The sequence below is a fragment of the Thamnophis sirtalis genome, unplaced genomic scaffold, assembly GCF_051295495.1.
Source record: "Thamnophis sirtalis isolate CommonGarterSnake01/CBP01778 unplaced genomic scaffold, rThaSir2_p1.2 scaffold_6, whole genome shotgun sequence".
Taxonomy (NCBI): domain Eukaryota; kingdom Metazoa; phylum Chordata; class Lepidosauria; order Squamata; family Natricidae; genus Thamnophis; species Thamnophis sirtalis.
The window spans coordinates 81466086-81493708 of NW_028261386.1; the positions used below are offsets into that span (position 1 = coordinate 81466086).

Below are 27623 nucleotides of genomic sequence, written 5' to 3' on the forward strand. Positions count from 1 at the left end.
AAGAAAAGTATTAGTTTCCTTCTTGCACAAACGTGACCAATTATTGAAGTAATGAACAGTAACAATCAATCTAAGCATTAGCAATGTTGTTATTTTGCCTAAATGAACTAAAGCCTAAACAAAGCAAAAATTAAGACAAATATCTCTCTCTCTCTCTCTGTCTGTCTCTCTCTCTCTCTCTGTGTGTGTGTGTGTGTGTTCCAGCATAACTCTGGAACACCTTGAGCAATTTCAACCAAACTTGGTACACAGATTACTTACCCTCTGGAGAAAAATATTGTGGGGGTAAGACACCTGTAAAACCCATTGGGGGTGTGTTTTCTATTAAGATACAGCCTGTTCTGGCTTAAAAAGGCTTCTATTGTACTGCTGTAAAAATGACTTCCTACTGTGCAGCGCAGTGGAGTTGCCATGGTAATGGATTCACAGTACTCCACAAGGGGGCTCCCTCTGGTAAGGGGGAAAATCCAACATTAGAAATTACGTTTGGTCTGGACATTTGCCCCATACAAATAAATACCGGGGCAACACTGGGTTATCTGATAATAATAAACATAAAACTTCCTATTGCAAAGAAATGAATTAATAAAGCATAGTGATTTCCCACATTCTGCCTTCAAATCGATACTTTTAGTTGAATCCCTTTTATCAAGCTGTTTTCCCCCACACACTGTTTTCTTACATTGTGCCATAATAATTTGTACAGTTTCTACTACTATAATTATAATTTCCATAGGTTCTGATTGTTTGTAACTGATTTAACCGATTCACTATAACCTTTTAAGTGAAGTAATTTTATGCATATCAAATAAACACTCAAAATGACATCTTGCCCAAGAAATGTATAGTTTAAAAAGAATAGATGTCAGTATTTATCGGTATCTTAAAATGAATATGTAGTTTATATTATCCTAAATTTGATAATAACATGCACCTTCCATGTAGCTGATACATTCTGAGTGTGTACAAACTAGAAACAATATAATTATTTTATCATTAAGGAAACAATACTAAGGCCACAAAACTGGAGTCAAGGTGATTCAGGTGGTTAAACTTATGATTAATTATAATTATACTGAATTCAATAATGAGGCAGAGAGAGTAGTACAAAATTTATCCCAGATAAAGCTATAGAATGAAAACTAGTGTAATGAGGTTAGTAAAGTGGCTAAATAATGGGGAGACATAGGTTCTGGTCTATCCTTTGACACAGGAATTTGGGATGGTCATTTTTCTAAACCTGACTGACTAGCATAATATATTATAATCCATAATCTTCAAATGAAGAGGACTTTATCCTGGAGTTTATTGATTCAGCCTCCCTCCCCCACTTCTACCTCCTCCTCCTCCTTCTCATTGTTGTTGTTGTTGTCATTCTCCTCCTCCTCCTCTTCTTCTTCATCATCATCATCTTGTGTCTTATGTATGTGCATGCTTTTATTTTAATCTCAATCTTATCATCTGAATATTCACTAATATTCTGCTTTTTCTCTAGCAGCTGAAATCAGTGTATACATTACTACAATGTCTGATTTTTGCCATAATGACCAGCCTGACAAATAGCTTAGACAATAGCTCTGACACACAGTGATCTACTGAATTTCCATAGCTGAGGATGGGTTTGTCCAGTCCTACTCCAATATATAATTACTAAAGTACACCAAGGAGAGTGAACCATAAAGGAAAGTGGAGTGGCTTCTGCACCTATTACATTTTATTTCAGATTCCAAACTAACTAACTTATCTTGAGTACTGTGAATCTTGATCTCATATATAGCCCTGGAACTAGAAACTGTCCCATTCTCCTCTGCTTCTGAAAACTGTTATACCATTGTAATTTTTTTCCCCAGGATTGGAAATTTTTTCTTAGAAAAATTGAACAGATATTTGGTACCATGTTTTTTTGGGGGGGGAGAGTTGCCAGGTAGCAATGACACTAAATCTCCCTAGTCTGAATTCTGTTCTAAACACCTATACAATTTAGCTGCAGTAGTGGCTAACAAAATGACACAACTACTATTACACAATCTCTGTACTCCAAACCTGACATACAAATGTACAAGTGTTGCTTCAGAAAAATTTGTTTGTCTAGGAAAGTGACATGGGAAGAGTCTAATTAAGCCCCTTCCTACTGTGTAAAGGTAAAGGTTCCCCTCGCACATATGTGCTAGTCGTTCCTAACTCTAGGGGGCGGTTCTCATCTTCATTTCAAAGCCAAAGAGCCAGTGCTGTCCAAAGACCTTTCTGTGGTCAACTAAATGCCGAAGGCGCACGGAACACTGTTACCTTCCCACCAAAGGTGATCCCTATTTTTCTACTTGCATTTTTACATGCTTTCGAACTGCTAGGTTGGCAAAAGCTGGGATAAGTAGCAGGAGCTCACTCCGTTAGTGGTGCTAGAGATTCGAACCGCTTAACTGCCAACCTTTCTGATCAACAAGCTCAGCATCTTAGCCACTGAGCCACCACATCCCTAACTGTGTATATACATTTAATCTAATGCTTTTCTTCTTATTCCTTACAACTCGGGAGATGGGATAGAGCATCTGTGAAAAAATGTTTGCTTAGAAAAAGAAATGAACAGTGCATTTTTTCACTCTGTTAGTGCATTCATAGCCAAGGTCAGCCCCAAAATACGTGATATTTAATAAGGTGAGCATTAAAGAGAAGAGTAAACAAACAAACAATAAAAACTGAACAGAACACTTTTCTGGCTAGTGAATTAAGAACTTATTTATAGAAAATATCTCCAAATGGAAAGATATTTACACTTAAGTGAACTAGGACCACACACAATCATGACAAAGCTCTAAGTAACACAATCAAACCTCTTGATGAATTCCAGTTGCCCATTTTAATTGCCTTTTGAAATATCTTCCATTAAGTCCTATTTATATTTATTGGCCTAATGTTTTGTATCCCATTTATATAATGACTCTCGGCAAAATATTGCAGGGTTTCAAATTATATATGTAGCAGACGTTTCCATGAAGAGATCAAAGAAGCAATATATTAAACTTTGTATGAAACATTATATGAACTAAATAGAGGCTTTTCTATTCTTTACTTTAAATACGTTTTATTTCTAACCACAAGTTTTTTTATACTGATTGCATACTAAATGTTGGTCTGTTGATTTCTACTTTGAGTATATTTGGATGAGGAGGTTCAATTCCTTTTTCAACTTGCCCAATGTTGAAAAAGAAAGGTTTTGGAGATTGTGAGATTGTGAAGAAAGACCTAGAGCTATCCAATGCCTCATCACCACAACTGTCCTCAGGACTTTGAGAACCCATCTGAGTACCAGGAAAAACCTGACAATCTGAGGGAGAGGAAAACCCCAATCATGGTTGTTGGGTTGTCCAAATAGTTGGACTTGCAACATTTCTCAAATTTGTGCACCTGTTTCAACACACACACACACACACATATGATGCCACCTTGATGTCAGCACTTGGTCCTGTTCTACCTCAACAACTTAGCACAATTGAGGTTCCTCTCCTTCCAAGTAAGGCAAGTCCAGGTTAGGGTTAGGGGAATGATAAGGTTTTCTTTCACCTTGTGAACTGTGAATTAAGGTCTTCCTACTCCTCCTCTGAGAAGACAGTGAGAAACTCCCCGTGGTAAGGATGTTTCTGTGGGTTGACTGTGCTGGGATATAAGCATGACAGCCAGGTCAGGAAGGAGGGCTGAGCTAAAACAAAATCTCCTCATTTCTCCTGCCAATCTTGCTGAAGTCATGTTTTCATGGCACCTCAGCATCATTTCATCACAGCTGTTGTACTGCAGACCTGTGGCAATAACCCTGACAAGAGACAGGAGAATAGGGTTGGCTAGAGATACCAGTTTCACTCTCTCTCATTGTCAGCCAGTTGTTCCTAGAAGGACCAAACATTGCAAGGTTGGCAACAGCAGTGAGCAGTGGGCAAATATTTCTGCAGATTTGGGGACATGAAACCAGTTACAAACATGCCCTGGGGTTCATTTAACAGCTTCATTTGGTTGGTTCTCCTTTCCCTTTCTTTCTTTTTCCAATTTTTAAAGGCCATTTATTTTCTTTCTCTCTTTAAAGTTTGTATTAATTACAAACACTGGCATTTGCTCAATCATGGCACTCTCTGTTTATTATTTTATGTTAATTGAAGCTTAATTGTAAAGCTGCTGGCATGGGGAAGATCATCTTTCAAGAGAAAGATGAAAAGTCAAAGAGTATAAATACTACATGAACTAAATAGATATTTTTAAATAAGTGCTTCTCAGACTAAAGAAACATTAAATTTACATTACATATATAAAAGGAAAATAAATCAGCTTATAAATATGTTATTGTAAATTAAATATAAGCTGTTGTCAAACAGGAAAATACTTGCTAATTAAAAATTCTTAGAACCTCTGATGGGGGGAGGACCCAGAAAGCTTTATCTGTTATTTATTTAACAGAAAACTTTGATTTATTGAACTGAAAGGGAATGTTTTAATGATAGCCTTTAATGAGAGGGTATCTCATATGATTACATAAACAAGCAATAATTTGTGCTAACTATATTCATGTGAGATGTTGATTACATGTGGATTATAAACAATTCATTTTATGAAGCTGCAATATTATTACACCAAGCATCAATCAAAAGTAGTTATGGGTAATTTCTGAAATGAAAATAAGAATGTGGCTAGGAATATAGCTATAAGAAAACATTAAAAAACTTAAATTAATAATATTATTAATTAATATTTAAAGATGTATGTGAAGGACTGTTTAGAAAAGTCAACAGCAATAGATTATGGCTCTACAGAAATTTTGGCAAAGCAAATAGTTATTTCATCTGGATCTGGCCTGATTTGTTTTTAAACACTGACAGAATTACTGACCACAAAATATTTCTGTTCAAGTAGCTATGCTAAGTGAGCTTTTTGTATATACGGTATGAAATCTTTAGCAAATATCCAAAATCTTCTTAGCTGTGACATCTATGCTTGCAGGATGATGTGGGACTTTCTTTTCCCAATGCTTCAGAGTATTGGTTTCCTGCTGCTCTCATTCTGTCAGGACAGGACCTGGGTCTCTGTCCCTAACTGGAACATCTGAATTATAATCTACTATTGCCTCAAAAGAAAAGGAAAGGAAAAAAAAGGGGGGGATACATGAGATACCTTTGAAATCTAATTGACAAAATGGCAGGAAATTATGAACATTCTGTGCTTCTTTTTCAGCCAACTGTTTTGATCTATGATTCATTCAGAATATAAAACAATCAATTTTTGTAATAAATGTTGTTGTGTCACATTTACAAAATAGAAAGCTTTTTGCTTTCATAAAATGAATTATCAGTATGTGTTGAAAATATTCTTCATTTTCTGGGCAAAACTTCAACTGTGACTCCAGCACCAAATGTAGTTTTATTTCTTCCAGGAAGCTCAGACTTAAAGAAGAGAAAAATCTGTCTAGATCATGGACCAACTATTCATGCTCCAACATAAGTGGTAGTTATAAATTATAGCAATGGTTTAAGTACTGTTTGTGATGGTTCCTTTTTCCCTAAGTAATGTTTATGCAAAGGAGATTTAACCAAGCAATAAGCCTAAGAGCTTTTGTTTTCTGGCTGCTTCATGGAAACAGCAGCTAAAGCTGAAAACAAACAGATTTTCCAAAAATACAATGAGATGAAAAGAGCAGGAAGGAATAACAAGTGGAATTATGTCTCTAGTTAACTCTGTGGGCAATAATCAATAGAAACTCAAATTACGCAGACTGGCCTTGGGAACAGAGATGCTACTAGGTTTTCACACATCAACACAACAGAGAAAAGTGTTCATGCAAGAAAACAGTTAAACAGGCAGGTACCTGTGACTCTCAGGAGTCACTACAATTAAGGGGAAAAGTCGAGCTAGGCATATGACAGAGAACAAATGCATCCCAGACTAAGCCCTTCACATATTTGAAGGATTGTTTCCTTTCCTGACATCATTATAAAACTCTATTCATCATTCCAGCAAGCAAATGTAAACCAAATGCAATTTAACTTCATTTGACTCATTTCCACTCTTTTTCTCACTGATGCTCTTCTCTAGGAGAGCTTTCAATGTCACCCATTCAATTAATATTTGGTGAAATTAACAATAAATACTATTCTTTTGGAAGGAGCAATTAAACCTTATAGTTACTGATTCCCTAACAGGAATGTGAGTAGCTTACATTACAAAAAGCACTTACTCATATTTGGCTCATTTGCATTTAGATATAATAAGTTATAGGCTAAATTTATTGAATAGTTACTAAATTTTGAGCTGCAAAACTTCAGACAAATACTAGACAGAGTTTTATACAGAGTTTTACAAAGCACATCTGGTACTTTTTCAAAGGATCACAGCTCCTAGACAAACCTGCAGCTCCTACAAGAGTAATTTGGAATCCATGCAGAAATGATTTCCTACAAAATTCCAACTAAATCAACAGGAATCATTCAGATATACAGAAGAAGCTTGTGGGGCTGATGTGAGTTAATTTGGCAACAAATCATAGAATTATACTTCATATATTTCACCGCTATGTTCATAGGAAACAAAGGTACAGTCTATATTCCATTGTTCTTTGGCGTAGGAGAAAATATAACTTTTTTATTCCTGCTCATAGCCTAATCATGAATGTCCTAATAAATTTTCCAATGCTTTTGATGTGTAGAAGAGCAATTAGCTTGCTCCCTTCAAATTCCTCTCCAAGCTCTCCACTCTATGAAGGGGGGAGGATCAGTCAAAAGGGGGATTGCCTACAGAAATTGCTTGGCACCTCTCCCCAAACAGAGAGATTAGAGAAGAGACTTTTACTTTACTTTTACTTTTGCCTTTATTTGTATGCCGCCCTTTTCCCTAAGGGGACTCAGGGCGGCTCATAATTCAAAAGGGAAGGGGAAACAACAAACAATAGACAATACAGCATGTTAAAAAAAGAAAAACACAACAATTGCACAATTCGAGTGGGGCTATAATCTTAACCCCAGGCCAGCCGGGACAGCCAGATCTTTACAGCAGCGCGGAAGGATTGGAGGGTGGTGAGGGTCCGAATCTCCATGTGGAGTTCGTTCCAAAGGGACGGAGCAGCCACCGAGAAGGCTCTCCTCCGGGTAGTTGCCAGTTTGCACTGGCTGGAAGATGGAATTCGGAGGAGGCCTAATCGATGCGATCGAATCGGTCTGGTGGAGGTAATTGGCAGTAGGCGGTCTCTCAAGTACACAGGCCCACTACCATGAAGGGCTTTATAGGTGATAAGTAGCACCTTGAAGCGCACCCGGAGATCAACAGGTAGCCAGCGCAGCTCGCAGAGGATAGGTGTTACGTAGGTGAACCGAGGTGCACCCACTATCGCTCGCGCGGCCGCATTCTGGACTAGCTGGAGTCGCCGAATGCTCTTCAAGGGCAGCCCCATGTAGAGCACATTGCAATATTCCAGCCTAGAGGTCACAAGGGCACGAGTGACTGTTGTGAGGGCCTCCCAGTTCAGGTAGGGACGCAACTGGTGTACCAGGCGAACCTGGGCAAATGCCCCCCTGGTCACAGCTGACAAATGATGTTCGAAGGTCAGCTGTGGGTCCAGGAGGACTCCCAAGTTGCGAACCCAGTCTGAGGGGCGTATAATTTGACCCCCCAGCCTGAGAGATGGAGTACTTGGCCAATTCTTGGGAGGGAAACACAGCAGCCACTCGGTCTTTTCTGGATTGAGCACAAGCTTGTTGACCCCCATCCAGTCTTTAACAGCATCCAGCCCCTGGCTCATCACATCCATCGCTTCGTTGAGTTGGCACGGGGCGGACAGATACAATTGAGTATCGTCCGCATATTGATGGTACTTTATCCCGTGCCGTCGAATGATCTCACCCAGCGGTTTCATGTAGATGTTGAAAAGAAGGGGGGACAGGACCGAACCCTGAGGCACCCCACACGTTAGGGGCCTAGGGGTCGATCTCTGCTCCCCAACTAACACCGACTGCGACCTGTCCGAGAGGTAGGAGGAGAACCACCGTAAAACAGCGCCTCCCACCCCCACCTCCTGCAGTCGTCACAGAAGGATACCATGGTCGATGGTATCGAAGGCCGCCGAGAGGTCAAGGAGCACTAGGATGGAGGCGTGGCCTCCATCCCTGGCTCTCCAGAGATCATCGGTCAACGCGACCAAAGCGGTTTCTGTGCTGCAGCCAGGTCTGAAGCCAGACTGGAATGGATCGAGATAGCTGGCTTCCTCCAAGGACCGCTGGAGCTGAAAGGCCACCACCTTCTCAACAACCTTCCCCACAAAGGGGAGGTTGGAGACTGGACGATAGTTATTTAAAACAGCTGGATCCAAGGATGGTTTCTTCAGGAGGGGTCTCACCACCGCCGCCTTTAAAGCGGGGGGAAAGGTCCCCTCCCGAAGAGAGGCGGTAACAACCGCCTGGATCCAGCCTCGTGTCACCTCCCTGCTGTTTACAACCAGCCAGGAAGGGCACGGGTCCAGCACACATGTGGAGGCACCTACAGCTCTCATGGCCTTGTCCACATCCTCAGGGGCAACAGCTTGAAACTCAGTCCAGCGATGACTTACCAGATCATCCCTTAGTGCCTCAGCTGGTACTGCAGAATTGGAGTCCAGGTCCGCCCGGAGCCGAGCAACCTTGTCTGCGAGAAATTGGACGTAGTCCTCAGCCCTGCCCTGCAGCGGATCGCCCGTATCCCTCCTATTTAGGAGGGAACGGGTTATCCTAAACAGGGTGGCTGGGCGCGACTCAGCAGACGCAACCAGAGAGGCAATGTGTGTTTTCTTAGCCGTCCTAATTGCCCAAACGTAATCTCTGGTGTAGGTTGTCAAAAATGCTCGGCTCGATTCGGATTTGCTGGACCTCCATAGGTGCTCTAGGCGTCTCCTTCGGCGCTTCATCTCCCGGAGTTCCTCAGTAAACCAAGGAGCCTTCCGGGATCCACTGCCTCGGAGCAGCCGTAGAGGCGCAATCCGGTTAAGAGACTCCGCCGCTGCCAGATCCCAGGCAGCAACCAGAGTCTCCGCCGAACTGCGGGCGAGAGTATAAGGAATAACCCCAAGCTCCGTCTGGAACCCCGAAAGGTCCATAAGTCGCCTGGGGCGGAACCACCTGGTTGGTTCCTCCTCCCTACAGTGGGGGTTTGGTCTCCAAAAGTCAAGCCTCAATAGGTAATGGTCTGACCATGACAGGGGCAAGATTTCGCTACCCCTCAGACCAAGATCACAATTCCACTGCTCCGAGAGGAATACGAGGTCAAGCGTGTGACCCGCTGAATGGGTTGGTCCTCGGATTACTTGGGTCAAGCCCATGGTTGTCATGGAAGCCATGAACTCCTGCGCTCCATCAGAGTGTTCACCGAGCGAAGGCAGATTGAAATCCCCCAGAACCATAAGTCTGGGGAACTCAACTGCCAGTTCGGCTATCGACTCGAGGAGCGAGGGGAGGGCTGTTGCAACGCAGTTAGGAGGCAGGTATGTTAGCAGCAGACCCACTTGACCCTTGAGGTCCAACTTCACCAGCAGGGACTCACACCCGACAAGCTCCGGAGCAGGGATCCTACGAGGTGCTACAGACTCTCGGATAACAATAGCCACACCCCCACCCCTTCCCTGAGCTCTCAGCTGATGGTGCACCTGAAAACCCTCTGGGCACATCTCTACGAGGGGGACTCCTCCCTCCGGGCCCAGCCAAGTCTCAGTAATACATGCCAGGTCTGCCCTCTTGTCTAAAATCAAGTCCCGAACGAGAGGAGCTTTATGAACTACAGACCTGGCATTTAGCGCCAGCAGCCTGAGGCCAGGGTCCTGATTACTCACACCACCTGGCCTTGGAGTGGGACTCATAGGGCCGGAAGGAGGGATCTCTGTGACGTAGCGAGCCCTCCTTCCCTGGTAATGGCCTGCCCTAAAGTCCCCGCCATATCTGCCCCTCCCTGTTAAGACCGTAATGCTCCGGCCCACTCCCGTGTCCGTAGTCCCACCAACCACCCCTATAGCCCCCGCGTTCCCTGACAAGCCCTTCGAATCAATCATCCTCTTACATAAACACAGTCACTCGTCCATGCATTCCCCACATAGGTCAGTTAAAAAACACAGAAAATACAACAATAATGAAGTTTAAAAAGTGGGTACAATCATCAATCAAACATACCAGTCACACTGCATTCCTAAAAATTTTTTGCGTACTGTGCAAGAGAGGAGAAAACTTAATGTTCTTGATCTTCTCCTCTGTGGAGTCCAGCAACAAGGGCAAGGCCTAAGAGTTTAAAATGGTTGGAGGGTTAATGTCAGTTGGGGGAAGGTGCCAAGCAGGCCCCCTACCCATGTCCTATTCGTCCCCTGCCTTCTTCTTTCTGCAAGATTAAGGTGCAGGATGGTATGCAGGAAAATGGCTGGGAGTCTCAGCGAGGCCGGAGGTGGATTCAAATATCCCAGCTTATTCCAAAATGTTGGTCTTGAGAGTAAAGGCGGGGGTAAAGCCGGTCGAAAGGCGAGGACAGTCAGGCGTCTAAAATGGGGGCTCCTAAAGCAACCACGGATAGCAGCGGCAACAGCAACATGAGCCAAGAGACAGGCCATGATAGTCAAAAGTTCAAAAGAGTTGTGATGGAAGGGGGAGTGCATTTGGGTCGGCAGCAATAACAGCAGCAAGCCTAACCCTTCGGCCCACGGCGTCCCAGCAACAAACTCACCAACCCCCCTGAGGGCAGCACACCCAGCGTCTCAGCAGCATGAACAAAAATAGGACCGTGACAATCTGGGTCCAAAGCTGAGCGTTGCGTCCACGATGGAGGGTGGAAAAGGGGGGGGGGAGACGTTCACCTGCAGCTCCCAAGCTGCTAGCAGGATCACATTGCTTTCAATGTGTTCAAGAGTAGACACAGTAAGTAGACACTTAATTATTCCAAAGGGAGAGAAAGAGTAGCTAGAAGAAAACAAAAGCAAAGTGTGAATCTGAAGAATCTTGTCTCTTTACAGCTGAAAATATGCAGCCGAGGTCATGTGATTTTTCCACTTAGCGACTGCTTTGCTTAGTGGCAGAGTTGCCATTCAAAATTAGGGTCATTAAGCAAAGATTACCTGTTTATATGTGTATTCTTGGTTGTAAGCCACACAGTGTTTGGTTTAAGATTGGTGGCTCTACAAAAAAAATTAATAGATAAATAAATGAAAAATGCGTAAAACGCTTCATTATTTATCAATTCAAGGATAAGAGTAATCAAGAGAGAGTCTTTCTGTTTTTATTCCTTTCATTCATTAAATGAAAAAAAAAGACAAAACACTAGTTCACAAAGCTTGTATATTAAAACGCCATGCAAGTTAATAAGTAATTTAAGATCTATTGACTTGCAATAATAATGCTAAGAAGGACCTTCTTTATATATATATATATATATATAAATTTTTATTTTAAACACATAAACACATCAACAAAAACAAACACATGACTTAAAACAACATAGGAACAAGAAGTTCCTTCATATAACATACAGCAGTTCTGTATCGGTTTCTTTGCAGTTAGTGTTTTCCCTTCTATACATTTCTATCTTGCATTCATGGTCTCATTATTTGTTATCCATTTTTATGTACAATTCTATATTTATTTATACTTAACTATTTATAACCAAATATTGTTTACCTATATTGTGCTTTATATTCCTACTGTCATTTATTCTCTTACATACAATTATAGATATACATTCATATAGTTATTCTTTTTCTTTGCCATTCTTATACTATTGTTATTCCTCCTTCCTTCCTTCCTCCTCTCCTTCCCCTTCTTTCTTCCCTTACCTCTCCCCTACTCCTACCCTCTTTCTTCCCCTTTCTACCCCCTCTCCTTCTCTTTTTCTCCCTTCCACCCATCTCTCCTTACCTCTTTCTTCTTCCCTTACCACTCCTCCACTCTTCCTCTTCCTTTCCTACTATCTCTCCTTCTCTTTCTCTCCCTTCCACCCTCCTCTCCTTTCCAGAAGGACCTTCTTGATTAACTATCATCATCATCATCATCATCATCATCATCATCATCATCATCATCATCATCATCTAATGAAGTGAGTTGCAGTACAGACAAGTAATGTAATCCCCATTTCACTGCACTGACTTGTGTTAAAAGTGTTCGCTTCAGTATATGGCACATGAAAATAGACTCCATGTCTGCAAAAGAGTTTTAAAGAATCCAAATGCCAATCTCATCTCTAAGCAGGGCCACCATTCATATCCCAGCCCTGTTTCTGTAAAGCAGGCTGACACAATAATTTGCACAGCCTGAATCTTCACACCAACTTTTGTTTACTTTTCTTAAAAAAAGAAAACGATGAAAGCACACAATTAGCAAAAAAGAAAAAGATAGCTTCCCCTCATGTCTACTCATCACTACTACTGTTTAAAAAAATAGCTTCCTAGTGTTTAGTTTTCTTACTGGACTGTTGTGTCATCCAACCCAAAAACAACTCAATTTGGAAAAGATTTTACAAAATTTTATTTTTCACAGAAGAAAAAAAAACTTTTTTCCCTACCCATGATGTCCACAACATTCGCCCAGCTCAGCTAAACAAGTGATGCTCATCATCCAACAAAAATTTTAAATAAAAATAATTAAAAAACAATAAATACATACATTAAAAGAAAACAAAAAAACCCTCCAAGGGCAGTCTCAAAGGACCATTAGGTCTTTTTCTGCCATCATTTTTCTATGATTCTACGTATGTCCTAATTGGGGTGAGAATTGCATTCAGCCAACAACTTTCTCCATGGCTGTTCCAAGAGAATTATCAAGCACAACGTAGGATGCTTCAGTTGATGCTCTGTCCCTTTCTATTTAACATCTACATGAGGTCACTGGGCCAGGTTGTCTATCAGTTCGGTTTCAGGTATCATCACATGATACTCAAGTATAAATCTCATCTCTGAGCTGGTCAAGAGATGCTGTTGAAGTCATGTTCCATGATGGCAGTAATCAATTCAACCCTAGCAAAACTAAGCCAATGTGAGTGATTTAGCTGTTTGATGCTAAGGACCTTCTATCTCTAGCCCTGAACAGGTTTGTATAGGTCTAGTACACAATCTGGGGTCCTCTTGGGTTTGTAGCTCCTGTTTGAAGAGCAGGAGGCAACTATGACCAACAGTGCCTTTTCACAGGTTCATCTCAGGGGTGGCTTCTGGTAGCTGCTACTGCCAGTTTGGTCATACAGTGTGCGTTCTTGATGTGCACTGCACGTGCATGTGCAATACTATAAAAATGCTTCTGTGCATGTGCAGAAGCCAAAACGAAGATAGTGGCGCCTATGGTGCCACTGGGAGAACCGGTTCGGGGACGTGGCAGCCTGGGTCGCTGCCTGTTCCAGCAACCCAGGCTGCCAAACCACTACTGGTTCAGCTGACTGGTCTGAACTGGTAGGAACCCACCACTGGTTCATCTTATATGTCAAATGCATCCTTTCCTGAATTGGGAGTTCCTTCTTGTTGTCACTTTTGTCTTGGTCACACCACAAATAGACTTTTGCCATGCACTGTAGTTGGAACTGCGTTGAAAACCAATTAGAAACTACAGTTGCTACAGATCACAGTGGTGTGGGTGGTGGTAGGTGGGTAACAAAATGTTCATAGACTACTAGGGCCCCAAGTGCTGCACTTACTACCAGTTTGCTTCCAAGTACAATTCCAAGTGTTAACTGTTAAGATACCAGAAACATTGGTAATGGTTTACACCAAGGTCCTCTGTTCCAGCGGGAATAGAGATTCAATCTGATTGGTCGAAGGGTCTGACAGCTCCCTATAAAAGGGCTGCTGTCAGACTGGATTGTACATAGTTGACTTATACTAATAAAGAGCTGTTTGTTACTCTGAAGCCTGAGTATGCCTTCAATCGCCCGATCTAACACTGTCACTTTTAAAGCTTACAAAAGCTTAGTTAACTAAGGGATGTCTCCCATAGGTTCAGCACCAACTGTTGGATCTGACAGATGTGGCTTATTTCTAAGATCCTCTCAAGCGAGCAATTTCAACTAGCAAGACCCAGGAAACAATCTCCATTTTGTTGGCCTTTAAAGGAGCATGAAATTATGGATTCTCCCCTGGATCTAAAGCATTTCTATAGAAACTCTAGAGCCCAGATGGGTGGCAGCAGCTAGCCAATCTTGCCTGATCTTGAAAATTAAACAGATCCTGACCGTTTGGGATTTGCATGGGAGACCATTAGGAAATACTACATTGGGAAGCTAAAAAAACAAATGAAGGCAGTGAGAACAACAAAACTTAAGTTCACGACATCACCAGAAGTTCAACTTGATAAATGCTTTATTTCTACATTCTTTGAAAATGTACTTGATGGCAAATACTATCCATGAAAGAATTGTTCAGATTGTCAATGTCTGTCTTTACATAAGCTATAGCCTTATTTTATGTGCTATAATAAAACACCTAGAGGGGTCTCCTCATTGAAAGGATTAGTGCATGTTGTCTATTCAGATCTGCCCTTGATGGTATCTATTTTAAGGTTACCTATAGATGCATTAAGTGGAAACTTAACATGAATGACTATTATTACTTGTAATAATTATTTGCACCTACATACCACCAAGGCATATTCAGAATACTTCAAATACATTAACCAGTGACTGTAATGCTAACAACTATGCAATAAATTAGAACTCTAAATATTATCTCCATAGTAGGAGATTTGAGTAGGTGGAGATGGGAGAAAAGCGTCTTGCTTAAAGTTCCCACTGAACTGGCAACTATCTGATTTTCTGATTCATGCCACAATGGCAGACATTGTTTTCTGTTCTTGCCTCATGATAATCTGAAGCATGAATAAAAAAGATGGTACTCACCCAGTTCGAATAGGTTATAGAAAACCGGTAGCAGAAATTTTGAATAGTTCGGAGAACCTGAAAATAGGCTGCCCCCGTCCCCTCTACAACCCAGCCTCCCAGCTGATCTTCTTTTGTTGCCCTGAACAGGAGAACGGAGCTGGAAAGCAGGTTAATGGGGGGGGGGAATTTTGCAATATCCTTCCCCTGCCATGTCCAACAAAGCCATGCCCACAAAGCCACGCCCACAAAAACGGTAGTAAAATTTTTTTGAATCCCACCACTGATGGGTAAATGCATATATAATTATTCTAGTGAGAGCACTATATATTTGCAAAACTTCATTGCTTATTTCTAGCCCTTTGGTTTAATTTGCATCTTTCTGAACTTGACCGATAGCAAAATTAACCTCTTTGCATTGAACCCAAAGATACTGGGACCAGGGCCACCAACCAATCAATTCTATCCTACATGTGGAGACCACTTCAGAATAAGGATTGGAAGTTTCTACCAGATACATCTGTGTCCACAAGCATTACAAGATTCAGAACATTCACGCATGTGAACTAAAAATAAATTAACACTGGCGAGACTTCACACTGTCATTGGCTCCTTCTCCATTGACAAGACAAGCCACAGTAGCATGACTTAACGGATGTGCTCTGTTGACATTTGGAATGGATCACCTCTCTCTCCAGGCTTTGGCAATAAGTTGTACAATGTAACTGAGAGGCTTGCTTTAATCACCACTCTTTCTCTCCATGCTTTTTCTAGGAGGACTAGATAATCAGAGTAAGTTAACTCACTAGATTTACGTATTGCTACAAGATGTCCAATGGAGTGATCTTTGTGCATGACTGAATCTCTTTGGGGTTAAATTGACCGAATGTATTGGATGAATTTCCTTTTTGGTAACCCTCCCAGTTAAGTACTGGTACATTATGGAAATAAGTTCACTGAATATATAGCTGGTTCTAAGAATTTTGAAAAAGACGGAAGGATACAAATTGGAGGCAGACATTTAAGATCTTCAGACTTATCTTACTTAATTTGTGGCTGAGTATTCAAGGTTATCAGCTCTACCTAGCAAAAGAAAGGGATTGGGATTCCCTTCCAACTATGTTCTTGTCCCACCTGTATGCACCATAAAAAGGAGTTTTCATTTTAAGGAAGTAATACAGTATAGAGTTGAAATATCCAAAGAAACACAGCAAATCATTGCCTACACCAAAGAAAATTACACCTCTTGGTTTGTAACATGCCAGCTATGTGGGGTCAAATGTTAATTGTGAATGGCCATTGCAGATGTTGAGGTCAGCACAACAGACTGTGCTCTTATCATTCCTGTGCCACTGACTTTCATCCATATTCATGCTGGTGGAAAAACAACAGATGCACCCAGGGAGGCATGTTTTCCACATCAATGTGCATTTCCATCTTCCCCCACCCTCTCTCTCACACACACATTTTTAAAACCTATTTTTTGAGGAGCACTTGAGCTATTGTTTTAGCAATATAGTGTTATTCAAATTATATAAAAATCCTGCCACTTAAAAGAATGCTGTAAGTTTTCAAATGAAATTAATTATGCCCCATACTACCAGGTTTAAAATGAGCCAATGTTTCACAGCCATAATCTAGGTCCTTCGTAACTAAGAATAAAGGAGAAATTATTTGATTCACATGTTAATAGAAATTAATCTAATTATCTCCACTTTTCTAGATCATAGCGTAAACCAACATATAATTATCTTTTCATGTTATTGCTTCTCTGAATTTTACCCTCACCACACAGCAACCATGGCAAAGTATACATCACACAATTTTGCTGATTAAAAATAAGAAAAAGGGCACAAACAACACCAGGACATCCAAGCAATGCTGTCAGGAGTCTAATGGAGGCTATGGCAACCTCAGAAATGCAATACATAAATTGACATTTGTTTATGTGCCCTTCATAAAGCAGAAATAGCATCAAAAATTATTTATTGAAGTGGACATTTTTATTTGTTATTTATATGACTGCCTACTCACCAAGCAACTCCGGGCAGCCAGCTAGATAAAAAGCGACCATAAAAATAACTCTACCTGGATATTCATACAGCATTGTCTCCTACTTGAAGGAAAAGCAAAGTCTTCAGGACCTTTCTAAACACCAGCAAGGTCAGAGGCTTGTTCCAAATCTTGGGAACAATGCTCATCCACAGGGCAAGAGCGATGATAGACAAGGCACACTTTAAAGGGTTCCATAAAATGTCCTTGTTTACTAGATGAGATTCTGAACATGCCAGTCTACTTGGATCGTGTTGGGTAAGGATAAGTTAAAAGGTTTATCAAATATAGCAATAGCAATAGCACTTAGACTTATATACCGCTTCAGTGCTTTATACAACCTTCCCTAAGCGGTTTACAGAGACAGCATATTGCTCCCAACAATCTAGGTCCTCATTTCACCAACCTTGGAAGGATGGAAGAAGGATGGAAGTCTGAGTCAACCTTGAGCCTGGTGAGATTCAAACTGCCAAATTACAGGCAGCCAGCAGGCAGCAGAAGTAGTCTGCAGTACTGCATTACTCAAGCAAGCACAGCTGTTACATTGTTTAAGTTCTGGAAAGGATAATATTCAAGAGTGGCATGACAAATGGTTTCCTGATTCACTGGGATCTAAGAATAAGGTGAGAGATAGTGTAATCAGACTTACAAGATTCTGTTATTATCTCAATACAATATAGTTCTAGCCTTCCTATACAGCTGATTTTCTGATTTGGTTTATCTAGTGGGACTGATAAGTCAGAACTATCCATGTGTCAGCTGTAGCTTCCAAGTAGTTTTCACTGGTAGCTCCATGTAGAACATATTTCAATATGCAGATAAGAAGTTACCAGGAATAATTGCAGGAATATAAATCCTTCCATTCCATTCTCTGACCATCCAGTCAGAGCTGGAGAAGCTTCTTAGATGAGAAGTGAAATGTCTTCAAAGAAAAAAAAGAATGTCCAGTTGCTCCTAAAAAAGCACCTTTGGGACAACATTGACCTAGATGACTGAGAATCTCCACAAACTTTTAGCTTTTGGGATGAACTATGAACGAATTTCCAGAAAAATTGCAAAGTACAAGGCCCATCTGCACTATTCAGGTGACCCTGAGGACACAGATTCCAAGTTCCTTCACAACTCTCCAAAAGGATGCAAAAGACCAGCAGTCTGCAAGGAGTATAAATCCTTCCCTTTTCCACCATACAGTCAGAGCTGAAGAAGCTTCTTGGATGAGAACCAAACGTCTTCAAAGAAAAAAACAAGAAAGTCCAGTTGCCTCCTAAAAAAAAAACCACCTTTGGGACAACCATGACCTGGATGACTGAGAAGCTCCATAGACTATTGTCAGGAATAAGTGACCATGAGCACAGACTCCCCACCCAGAATCCAAGCATAGGTGCAATTGCACAAAATAGATTTGATCAAATGCCGTCTTTCTTTCTGCTGAAGAAAGAGCCACAAGTCCAGTAAGACCCAACCAGAACTTGAAATAGAAGGTATTTGGGGTCTGACAGAGCCCAAATCAACACTCACTCCCTCTGTTTAGGATGGAGCCCCAGCTTGGTCCTCTCCATTCATACTGCCACAGCCTCCATCAAAATTGTGAGAGTGTTGCTTGGATGTCTAGGGACTAAGATGATAAAATGTGCTTTAATAGGTGGGTTCCGTACCTCTAAAAATATTATGAACTTGTCCAATCAACGTCTGCAAAATGTGCTTTTAAAAAACTAAAAAGTTATAGAAAATCAGATGGTTTATTCGTTTTTGCATCTAATTAGCCACTGATTATTGCACCAAAAACTCCATTGTGCTTCAAATTGTTGCATAAATGAAGAATATGGAAGTTATAGTCCTCCAGGCTGCTGAATTGTACTCTGAAGCATTTCTTACCTTATCTGTTGTTTCAAGGATTTGGGAATTTTTAGCTCAGTGAAATTTATCTCTTGTTTTAAATTAACATGAAGATTTTCGTCCTACAAATAATCCCTCTAGCACTGTTGGGTTTCAGGGTTCGTGACCTTGTTCTAGACAACAGGTTTCCTAATTTGTCACCAGTAACAGTGGTTGGCATCTTCCGAGACATTTCTAGTCATACCACCTTGTTTCTAAAGATGCTAGCCACAGTTCTTGATGAAACTTCAGGAAATCTTTTCTCTAGACCGTGGTCACTAAATCCAACACTGTCCAACAGATACTGGCCATGAAAACCCATACCAATAAATCTCTGTAGCCTTGAAAAGTTGTTACCAAGAGAGCTCTTTTTAGATTTTTTTACCCCACTTTTATTATTTTTTGCCTCAGGGAGACAAATCTACATAACACTCCTTTCCTCCTCCTATTTTTCCCATAAATGTATCACACGGTGGCTACATCCATGCCCAGTTTAGCAAAGGGGGGGGGAGTCCCAATACATCATGTGATGCTGCCACAACGACATGAGTTTGACACCCCTGGCCTTAAGTCACCCTAAGGCAGAGGTGAAATCCCGCAGGTTCTGACAGGTTCTGGAGAACCAGTAGCAGAAATTTTAAGTAGTTTGAAGAAATAGCAAATACCATCTCTGGCTGGCCCCAGAGCAGGGTGGGAATGGAGATTTTGCCATATCCTTCCCCTGGAGTGGGGTGGGAATGGAGATCTTACAGTATCCTTCCCCTGCCACGCCCCAAAAGCCCACAGAACCTGTAGTAAAAAAAATTGAATTTCACCACTATCCTGAGGTGGAACTAGAACTCATTGTTTCTAGGTTTTCCAGGCTTACGATGGTTTGGACATCACACATCTGTAGAACTGCAAAATAATGTTTCTATTTTATTCAGGATTGATTGTTGATTGACTAATTTAGTAACATTGAGTAAAGGGACATTGCCTATTATCAGCCTTTCAGTATGACTCATGATATGATAGTTAGAATGACTATTTGTTTCATGCACCTTTTCTGCTATTATTGTACTGATATTAATTCATGTACATCAATTTTTCAGCCATAATAAGACATCTCATATACTGAGTTCTGAAGTTGGCTGAAAAATTGCCAGAATATTGTCTCCATGAGAATTTGAGATACTTTACATAAAGACTGGGGAGAAAAACAGCCTAATGTGATAGAAAACCAAAGTACATTGGACAGCTATTCCATTTTCCCCTCTTTAATGACTTTCTCAAGCTAGAAAGGCAGAGGTAATAAAAAAACAGACAGAACAACTAGATGTGAAAGACTACATAGATTCCTTCTCCACACCATTTGTTTTGTGATGAAAGAAAGCAATAATTTAGTAAGAATCTCATCCAAAAAATGTCGTAGATGACTTCATGTCTTCAGCTTCATAGCCTTCTCTTCAAAAAGAGCAGAAGCATTCCAAGATAAATTAGAGAGCTTTCAAGGTACTCTTGTTAAATAACTTTTAAGTAACTTGATCCAGATTTTGGGAAAGTTACAATAGTGTTTCCTTGATTGATTTCACAAGTTGCAAGAAAATTAAGAAAAAAATATGAAGACCCATAGATTGGAAGTACCTCAAGCAACTAATCATTTTCAAGTACTTCAGGAACTGAATAATGGCAGCAATATCTTTTTCAGAAAGAGAATATGATTTAATATAATATCAAAAAAAATATATCTGTGAGGGTAGAATTGAAAATTTGAAGCCATGGAACAATCTTCTATGAGGGTGAGGTAATAGAATAATCTGATCCTTTTTCAATTGCTAAAAACTTTCTTTAAACTAAATTTAACATAGTCTGCAAAAAAGATGCTGCTGTTTTAAAAGTTGGACTCATTGCAACATTGTTGTGCTGTAATGCAAACTGCTCAGCTCATGGGGATGCCTGAAAAAAGACATCAGTGCTTTAATGAGTGGCAGAAAAGTGCTGTACACCTGTGAGCTCTAAAACTTTCCTTCTAAATCATTTTCAGAATGTGCATAATCCTTTTAACGTTGTTATTTTTCTCATGTTTCAAATTTTCAACATGTGCTTCATGAGCTTTCTCAACCCTATGAACTTGATCATTGTTGCTGAGTTGATTGCTGAGGTCAGATAAGATAATGCAGGGTCCACTGAATTCACAACTATTCTGTGAGAGAAGGGGGATATATATATATATATATATATATATATATATATATATATATATATATATATATATATATATATATATATATATATATATATATATATATATATATATATATGTATATGGTTATTCGGGCTTTCTCCCGCGTAAAATTGGAAGTGTCTTGGCGACGTTTCGATGAAGTCTCATTCGTCATCTTCAGGCTTCGTGCTTCCAGGAGCAATGTGAGATCTCGGCTGTTTCTTCCTTTTAACTGCCAGTGGGGGTTTGAGCTGATTGGGTGGGAGCTTGGCTGTGTTCTGATTGGGTGGAGGTGTGTTCTGATTGGTTGGGGGTTTGTTTCCAAAAAGAAACCCCCACTAAAATCCAGGACAGAGAACAAGAAAACGGAAAAGCCCTCCTCCCATACATAAAAGGCACCACAGACAGAATCAGCAAAATCCTCCACAAACACAACATCAAGACAGCATTCTGCACTAACCGAAAAATATCCACCATCCTAAGAAACCCCAAAGACAAAATTGAGTTAGAAAATCAAGGAGTATACGAAATCCCATGCACCACCTGCACCACCACATACATCGGACAAACCAACAGAAGAATAAGTGCACGCATTGAAGAACACAAAAACGCAATCAGAAAAGAGGAACCAACTTCTTCCCTGGTCCAACACCTTAAAGCCACAGGACATAAAATTGACTTTAAAAAGACCAGAACTATTGCCAAGGCTGAACATTTTAACAACAGAATAATCAGAGAAGCCATCAAGATAGAAAAACGCCCACACAGCATGAACAGGCGGGACGATACTTCCCACCTGCCAGCCATTTGGAAGCCTGCCCTTATTGATAAACGAGTCCCTAACATGTTGAATGACACCAGGCCCACACTCACAAGAGCCACACAGGATGTCACCACCAAACATCCACAAAGAAAGCAGACAAAAACCCACACTGATGATGAGGCACGACCAAGGACCAGAAGCCAGACCGCAACTGCACCATTAGCCACTTTAAACCCCTCCTATCCTTACATGAAACACAAACCCCCAACCAATCAGAACACACCTCCACCCAATCAGAACACAGCCAAGCTCCCACCCAATCAGCTCAAACCCCCACTGGCAGTTAAAAGGAAGAAACAGCTGAGATCTCATATTGCTCCTGGAAGCACGAAGCCTGAAGATGACAAATGAGACTTTGTCAAAACGTCGCCAAGACACTTCCAATTTTACGCGGGAGAAAACCCGAATAACCAAAGACCTTCATACTAACACCCGCGAAAACCTCAGAAAATACACACACACACACACACACACACAATGTCACACATGAACAGGATTACAATTTTCACTTATCCCACATTCTCTTATCTCGAGATCACTCTCTACATATTGATACAGAAAATCAATAAAGAGCAACATGTGCTGATATGAAACTACATTAAGAATACACATGGCACCCCTTAGTGGTAATTGAAAAAAGCTTTTGGATGAAACAGAAAATCTTAAAGCAGCAATGAAAATATTGTGATGGGGGGGGGAGGAGATGAGGACTACAGCATAAGGGATATACTTTTTAAAAAACGAACATCTCTGTAACCAGATTACAGTTCACTACATGAGAAGCATCACTTTAAGAAGACAGTAGACAGTAATAGATTCAACTGCTTATCTTGGGAAAGGCAAATGTACTGAGCAATGAAACATTAAGTAGGGACCTAAAGTGATTCATTACAAAAATGCAGGACTGAGTGTGGTGTTGGCAACAATTTGTTCATCCCCAAATCAAAAAACGATAGTTGGGCTAGTAAGAGGAGCCAAGAGGAAGAGAAATGCATGTTTTTATTCTTTTGTGTATTTACTTTTTCTTCATATACTGTGTGTTGTGGCCCAGCAGGAGCTGTTGGAGCCACCAGACTCCGACAGCAAGGGGCCCTATGAGTTGGCTCTGGAAGATGTGGAGGACCCTGGATAGGGTTCCGACTCCGAGCAGGGCGCAGAGAGGCTGGTTGGCCACCAGGAGGCATCTGAGGCCTGGAGCAGCGGTGAGAGCCAAAGGGAGCGTGCTCCTGAAGTCAAGCCTTGGAGCAGTGGGGAGGAGACACGGGAGTTGGTCCTGGATGCCTGGCAACGGAGGGCTAATAGGCGTAAAGAACAGTTGCGCAGTTACAGGAGATAATGGAACTCAGCTGGTGGTAATTAGGCTCCTCTCAAGACTATAAAAGGAATGACTTTCTACACGCTCGTCGCAGGAATCAACGTATTTACTAGAGCTGGAGAAGCTATCGTGCCTATTTTGGCAGGCTGGATTGCTGCCAAGTTCAGTCTGTGCTGGATTGCTGCCAAGGCCTGGACTGTGTGTTAATAAATCCTTGAAGTATCTTTGTCTCGGTGTGCTTTGGTGTATGAAGAGGGGGGGGGGTCAGAACAACTGTGTGTACTTTGTTTCTGCCTTTAAGGTCTTCAAATTCCATTCATACTGAAAGCCTGCCCAGAATGCTTAGGGAAGGCCAAGAAAGAGGGGGGGGGGGCAAATGGCAACCTACCATCAAGCTGGTAATACAGAGAGTCCTCAACTTACCAACACAATATAGCCCAACATTTTGGTTGCTAACCAAGGCAGTTAAGTGAATTTTGCCCAATTTTATGAATTTTCATGCCACGGTTATTAAGTGAATCACTGCAGTTGTTACTTTAGTAACATGGTTGTTAAGTGAATCTGGATTCCTCATTGACTTTGCTTGCCCAGAAGGTTACAAAAGGTGATCACATGACCCCAGACACTCATAAATAGGAGACAATTTCCAAGTGTCTGACTTTTGATCATGTGACCATGGGGATGCTGCAATGGTCGTAAGTGTGAAAAATGGTCATAAGACACTTTTTCCAGTGCCTTTGTAACTTTGGTCACTAAATGAACTGTTGCAAATTGAGGACTACATGTATTTCAGCGTAAGAATCTAGTACTTTCAAACATCTGCCTCACTACTATCAGGACTAAGAATTTTCCAATCAATTAGCTCACTTGGATCAATTCATAAGCGGTCGCCTCATTTCAGCAAACAGTTTGGGGACTTCTTGAAAGCCTTTCCTGGTTTTGAGTTGGAATTGAGATTTGTAGGTGCCTTATATTTTAAGGGGACTCAATCAATCAGAATAGAGTTGGAAGGGACCTTGGCAGGCATGGGCTTCAAAAGTTCCAGAAACGGATTTGCTGCCCTGTTGCTGGGTGGGCGTGGCCATGGTGAGCATGGTCTAGTTGGCCTTCGACACCATGAGGGGGGGGGGGTGGTTCAGCCTCTCCAGGCTCCAGAGGCTTTCCTTAAGCTCCAAGAGGATGAAAACTGATTTCCTCTAGAGAAGAGAAATGTCCTGTTTCTGGACTTCCAGTAGGCCTATTTTTCAGCACCACCCCCAAGCTCTGGAGGCTTTCCTTGAGCCTCCGGGAAGGCAAAAGCTGCTTCCCCTGGGCTCTAGAGGCCCTCTGGAAGCTAGAAAGAGGCCCATTTCTGGACTTCCGGAACCTCTGGTAGGCCTGTTTTTTGCCCTCCTCGAGCCTCTGCCTGGGCTCTGCACTTACTTTGCATGATGAACAGGCGACGTGGGGTAGACGGTGCCAGCCAGGGATGGCATTTGTGGGTTTGCTGAACTGGACAAAATCCTAGCTAGAGGATCACCCAAACCCATGCGAACCCCCAGCAGCCCAGCCCTGGACCTTGGAGGTCTTCTAGTCCAACCCCCTGCTCAAGCAGTAGAATCTATACTATACCTACATTGACCATTATCTCATGGAAAGCTCCTTTAGGGAGTCCTGCATTTATTTTGTCTGCTATTGTTATATGAACTGTAACAGCAGCATTACACAAAGATAGAGCAGGCAAGTATTGAAGAAACAAGCAAAATGGGTGCTTGGGATTAGATGTGTAATTTACAAATCTAAGTTATTTACAAAATATTTCAGTACAGATAATAGTCCAGAGTAGCGTTTTTCAAATTTCCAATTCATGCTTACAAACTTCAATGTATTCACACTTATATGTTAAACAGAGACTAAATATGCATTTTTAATATGGCATGAACTATTTATTTTTTTATTTCTTTATTCTAAACATTTAAATTTTATGAGCTATATACCAACCCACAATTTCAATCTGTTTAGTAATAAACATCACTCTCATTACTTAATTAGAAAGGGCATTGAGTAAGATAGTTTCATGCCAGGTGTGTCAATGTTATATTACCTTGAATGCTCCTTTTAAAAAAGGCTTTGCAGCCCTCGCAGGACCAAACCCCATAATGGTAGCCAGAGGCATAATCATTGCAAACAGCACAATAGCGGGTCTCCTTGGTAGATTCCATAGACAGGTTTCCCCTTTCATTGGTGCTAGTCATTCGCTCTCTGCCATTGTGACGTCTGGTCTCCGAGCCAGGCCTGCAAAATGAACGATAGTGAGTTCAACAGTGAAGAATAGCTCAGGGTGAAAATACTGGGATCTTAGTAACCTACTTTGGTCATGAAATATTTGTAAGAAGAAAACTAAACTCATCAAACACCAAGTTCCCAACATTAGTGAGCCAGTTGGCGCTACAAGTCAACACATGAAAAGCTCATTGCGATTGGGAGTAAGACTTCACCAAGCTAATGAAGTATGATCATTCATTACAAGAAACTGTCAAATTTGGGAGGGGTGGATTGACGCCAACCACAAATATTAGGGTGATCCCAGAAGCTGAGTTCATCTGAAGGAAGACTTTATTTACATATGAAAGGAACTGTATGCTGAGAACATAATGCAGACAAGACTATTGGAACCATTTCCCGCTTCATTCATAAGCAGCTAAACTTTGCACTTCTATCATTGCCATTACGCTTACTTCTTAATGGTGCATTTGGCTATCTGCTCCTCCAGCTTTTTCACACTGATTAATATAACCAATGTATGGAACAATAGCTTGAAGAGAGTCCCATTTCCCGAATGACTACACAGGAAGCATAGGAAGTCATTTCTTGAATGTTCTGGCCAAAATCAATACATTCAGATGGCACCATCAGATTAAACTTTAGATACCATGACAAGAGAGAGGTGTTGAAGTGACTATACCATCCAAAGGAGTCCTAGTCTTATGAAAACTGTTCTGTTACGATGCTGCTGAAAAAAGTGACTTATGGCCAGTCTTACCAGACCACTTATAACTGTCACTGTGTCACTGGGGTCACAGGATCATGGTTTGGGTACTTGCAACCAGCATGAGGTGGTTGTCACATTCCATTCGCGACCATCCCAATTGGCTTTTGACAAACAAAATTGTTGAGGGAAATCATTTCACTTAATGCCCAGGTGAGTTGCTTATCAATCATGGCACAAGTGGTTATAAAACCATTCATGGTTGCATGATGACTCACTTAACAATTGCATTGCTTAATGATTAAAGTTCTGATCTCAATTGTGGTCATACGTTGAGGACTACCTGAATAAGAATAACTCTTTTAGATTCCGCAAAATCTGCCTAGTGTACTATCTGACATTACATAGGATTCCAATAGAAGTTTCCATTTCTTGATCAAACATTTCTTGATGACAAATGCTCAATTTGCAGGGAAGAAATACCAATGGTATGTTGCTTGGACCCAGTTCAAATGAAAATGGGACTAATATTTTTTAAATAGCAGATATTTTGTACTAAAAACTTTCTCTTTCACTTCTACCATCTTTTACTCATGGTCAAAATATGAAAGTAATGTGCTAATTTCTTATGGTTATATATCATCCTTGGATATCTAAAAACTCAGCTTCGCCAAAATGAGAAATGTTAGTCATTTCCATTAGAATAAAAAGTAATTTAGTAATCCCAGCTAATTTAAAGAGATGCATTGTTAAAGAAATTAAGTACATAATTCTACACATTCCTGGATACAAGATTCATTGAAATAATTTCAGCGAAACATGTTTATAGCTGAATTTCTACTCAGAGAACTCAAAGATATGTTGTAAAAGATACAAACCTGCCCTCCCTTTTTGTCCCTTTATACTTTGTGTCAACCTAGTGTAAGAACATGAGACCAACATAAGCACACTGCACATCTTTTCACACAAAAAAGGAGGTTGGAGATATAATGGTATCATATGGAACCATGTAACATAAGGGCAAGAAACTTAGGAAAGCATCTAGTTTACCTCTTTGAACACTGCAAGAGCCAATAATTACAACATTCCCAAGAGATAGCCCTTCATGAAATGATTGTTTTTTAAAATATATATATATCTTTATTATTTACATATTGAACACAGTGTGACTGCCCTGGCATTTCATCCGCCATAGAAACCAAAGTGAAATACAAATAACATATATACTACTTACACAGTGCTAGTCTTATACAATTATTTTTGACCAATGTATTCATTTTAATACATACTTATATAATATCACATTTCAGGTCTACTTAGCCTAATTTTTTCGTGTTCCGATTCCCACCTCATGTTTCCAACCATTGATAATATCTATTCCATGTGTCATAATATTCTGCCTCGTTTTTGTTTTTTAATTCTAATGTTAGTCTATCCATTTCTGTGCATGCTAATATCTTCCTTATTATCTTCTTTTCTGAAGGGGAATTTTCACATTTCCATTGCTGTGCATACACTATTCTCGCTGCTGTTAGGATGTGAAGTATTAGACATATTGACCCTTTGC

The 27623-nt window shown here is 40.8% G+C and overlaps 1 protein-coding gene across 3 annotated transcripts in view; it reads right to left on the reverse strand.

Annotated features, from left to right (window-relative positions):
• ESR1 (estrogen receptor 1) overlaps positions 1-27623 on the reverse strand; it is a 250814-nt gene that overhangs the window by 82168 nt on the left and 141023 nt on the right. For all 3 annotated transcript variants that reach the window (XM_087718286.1, XM_087718285.1, XM_087718284.1), the window contains one exon: positions 25172-25362. In XM_087718286.1, coding sequence (XP_087574412.1) covers positions 25172-25362 — 191 coding nt within the window. The remainder of the gene's footprint in view (positions 1-25171; positions 25363-27623) is intronic.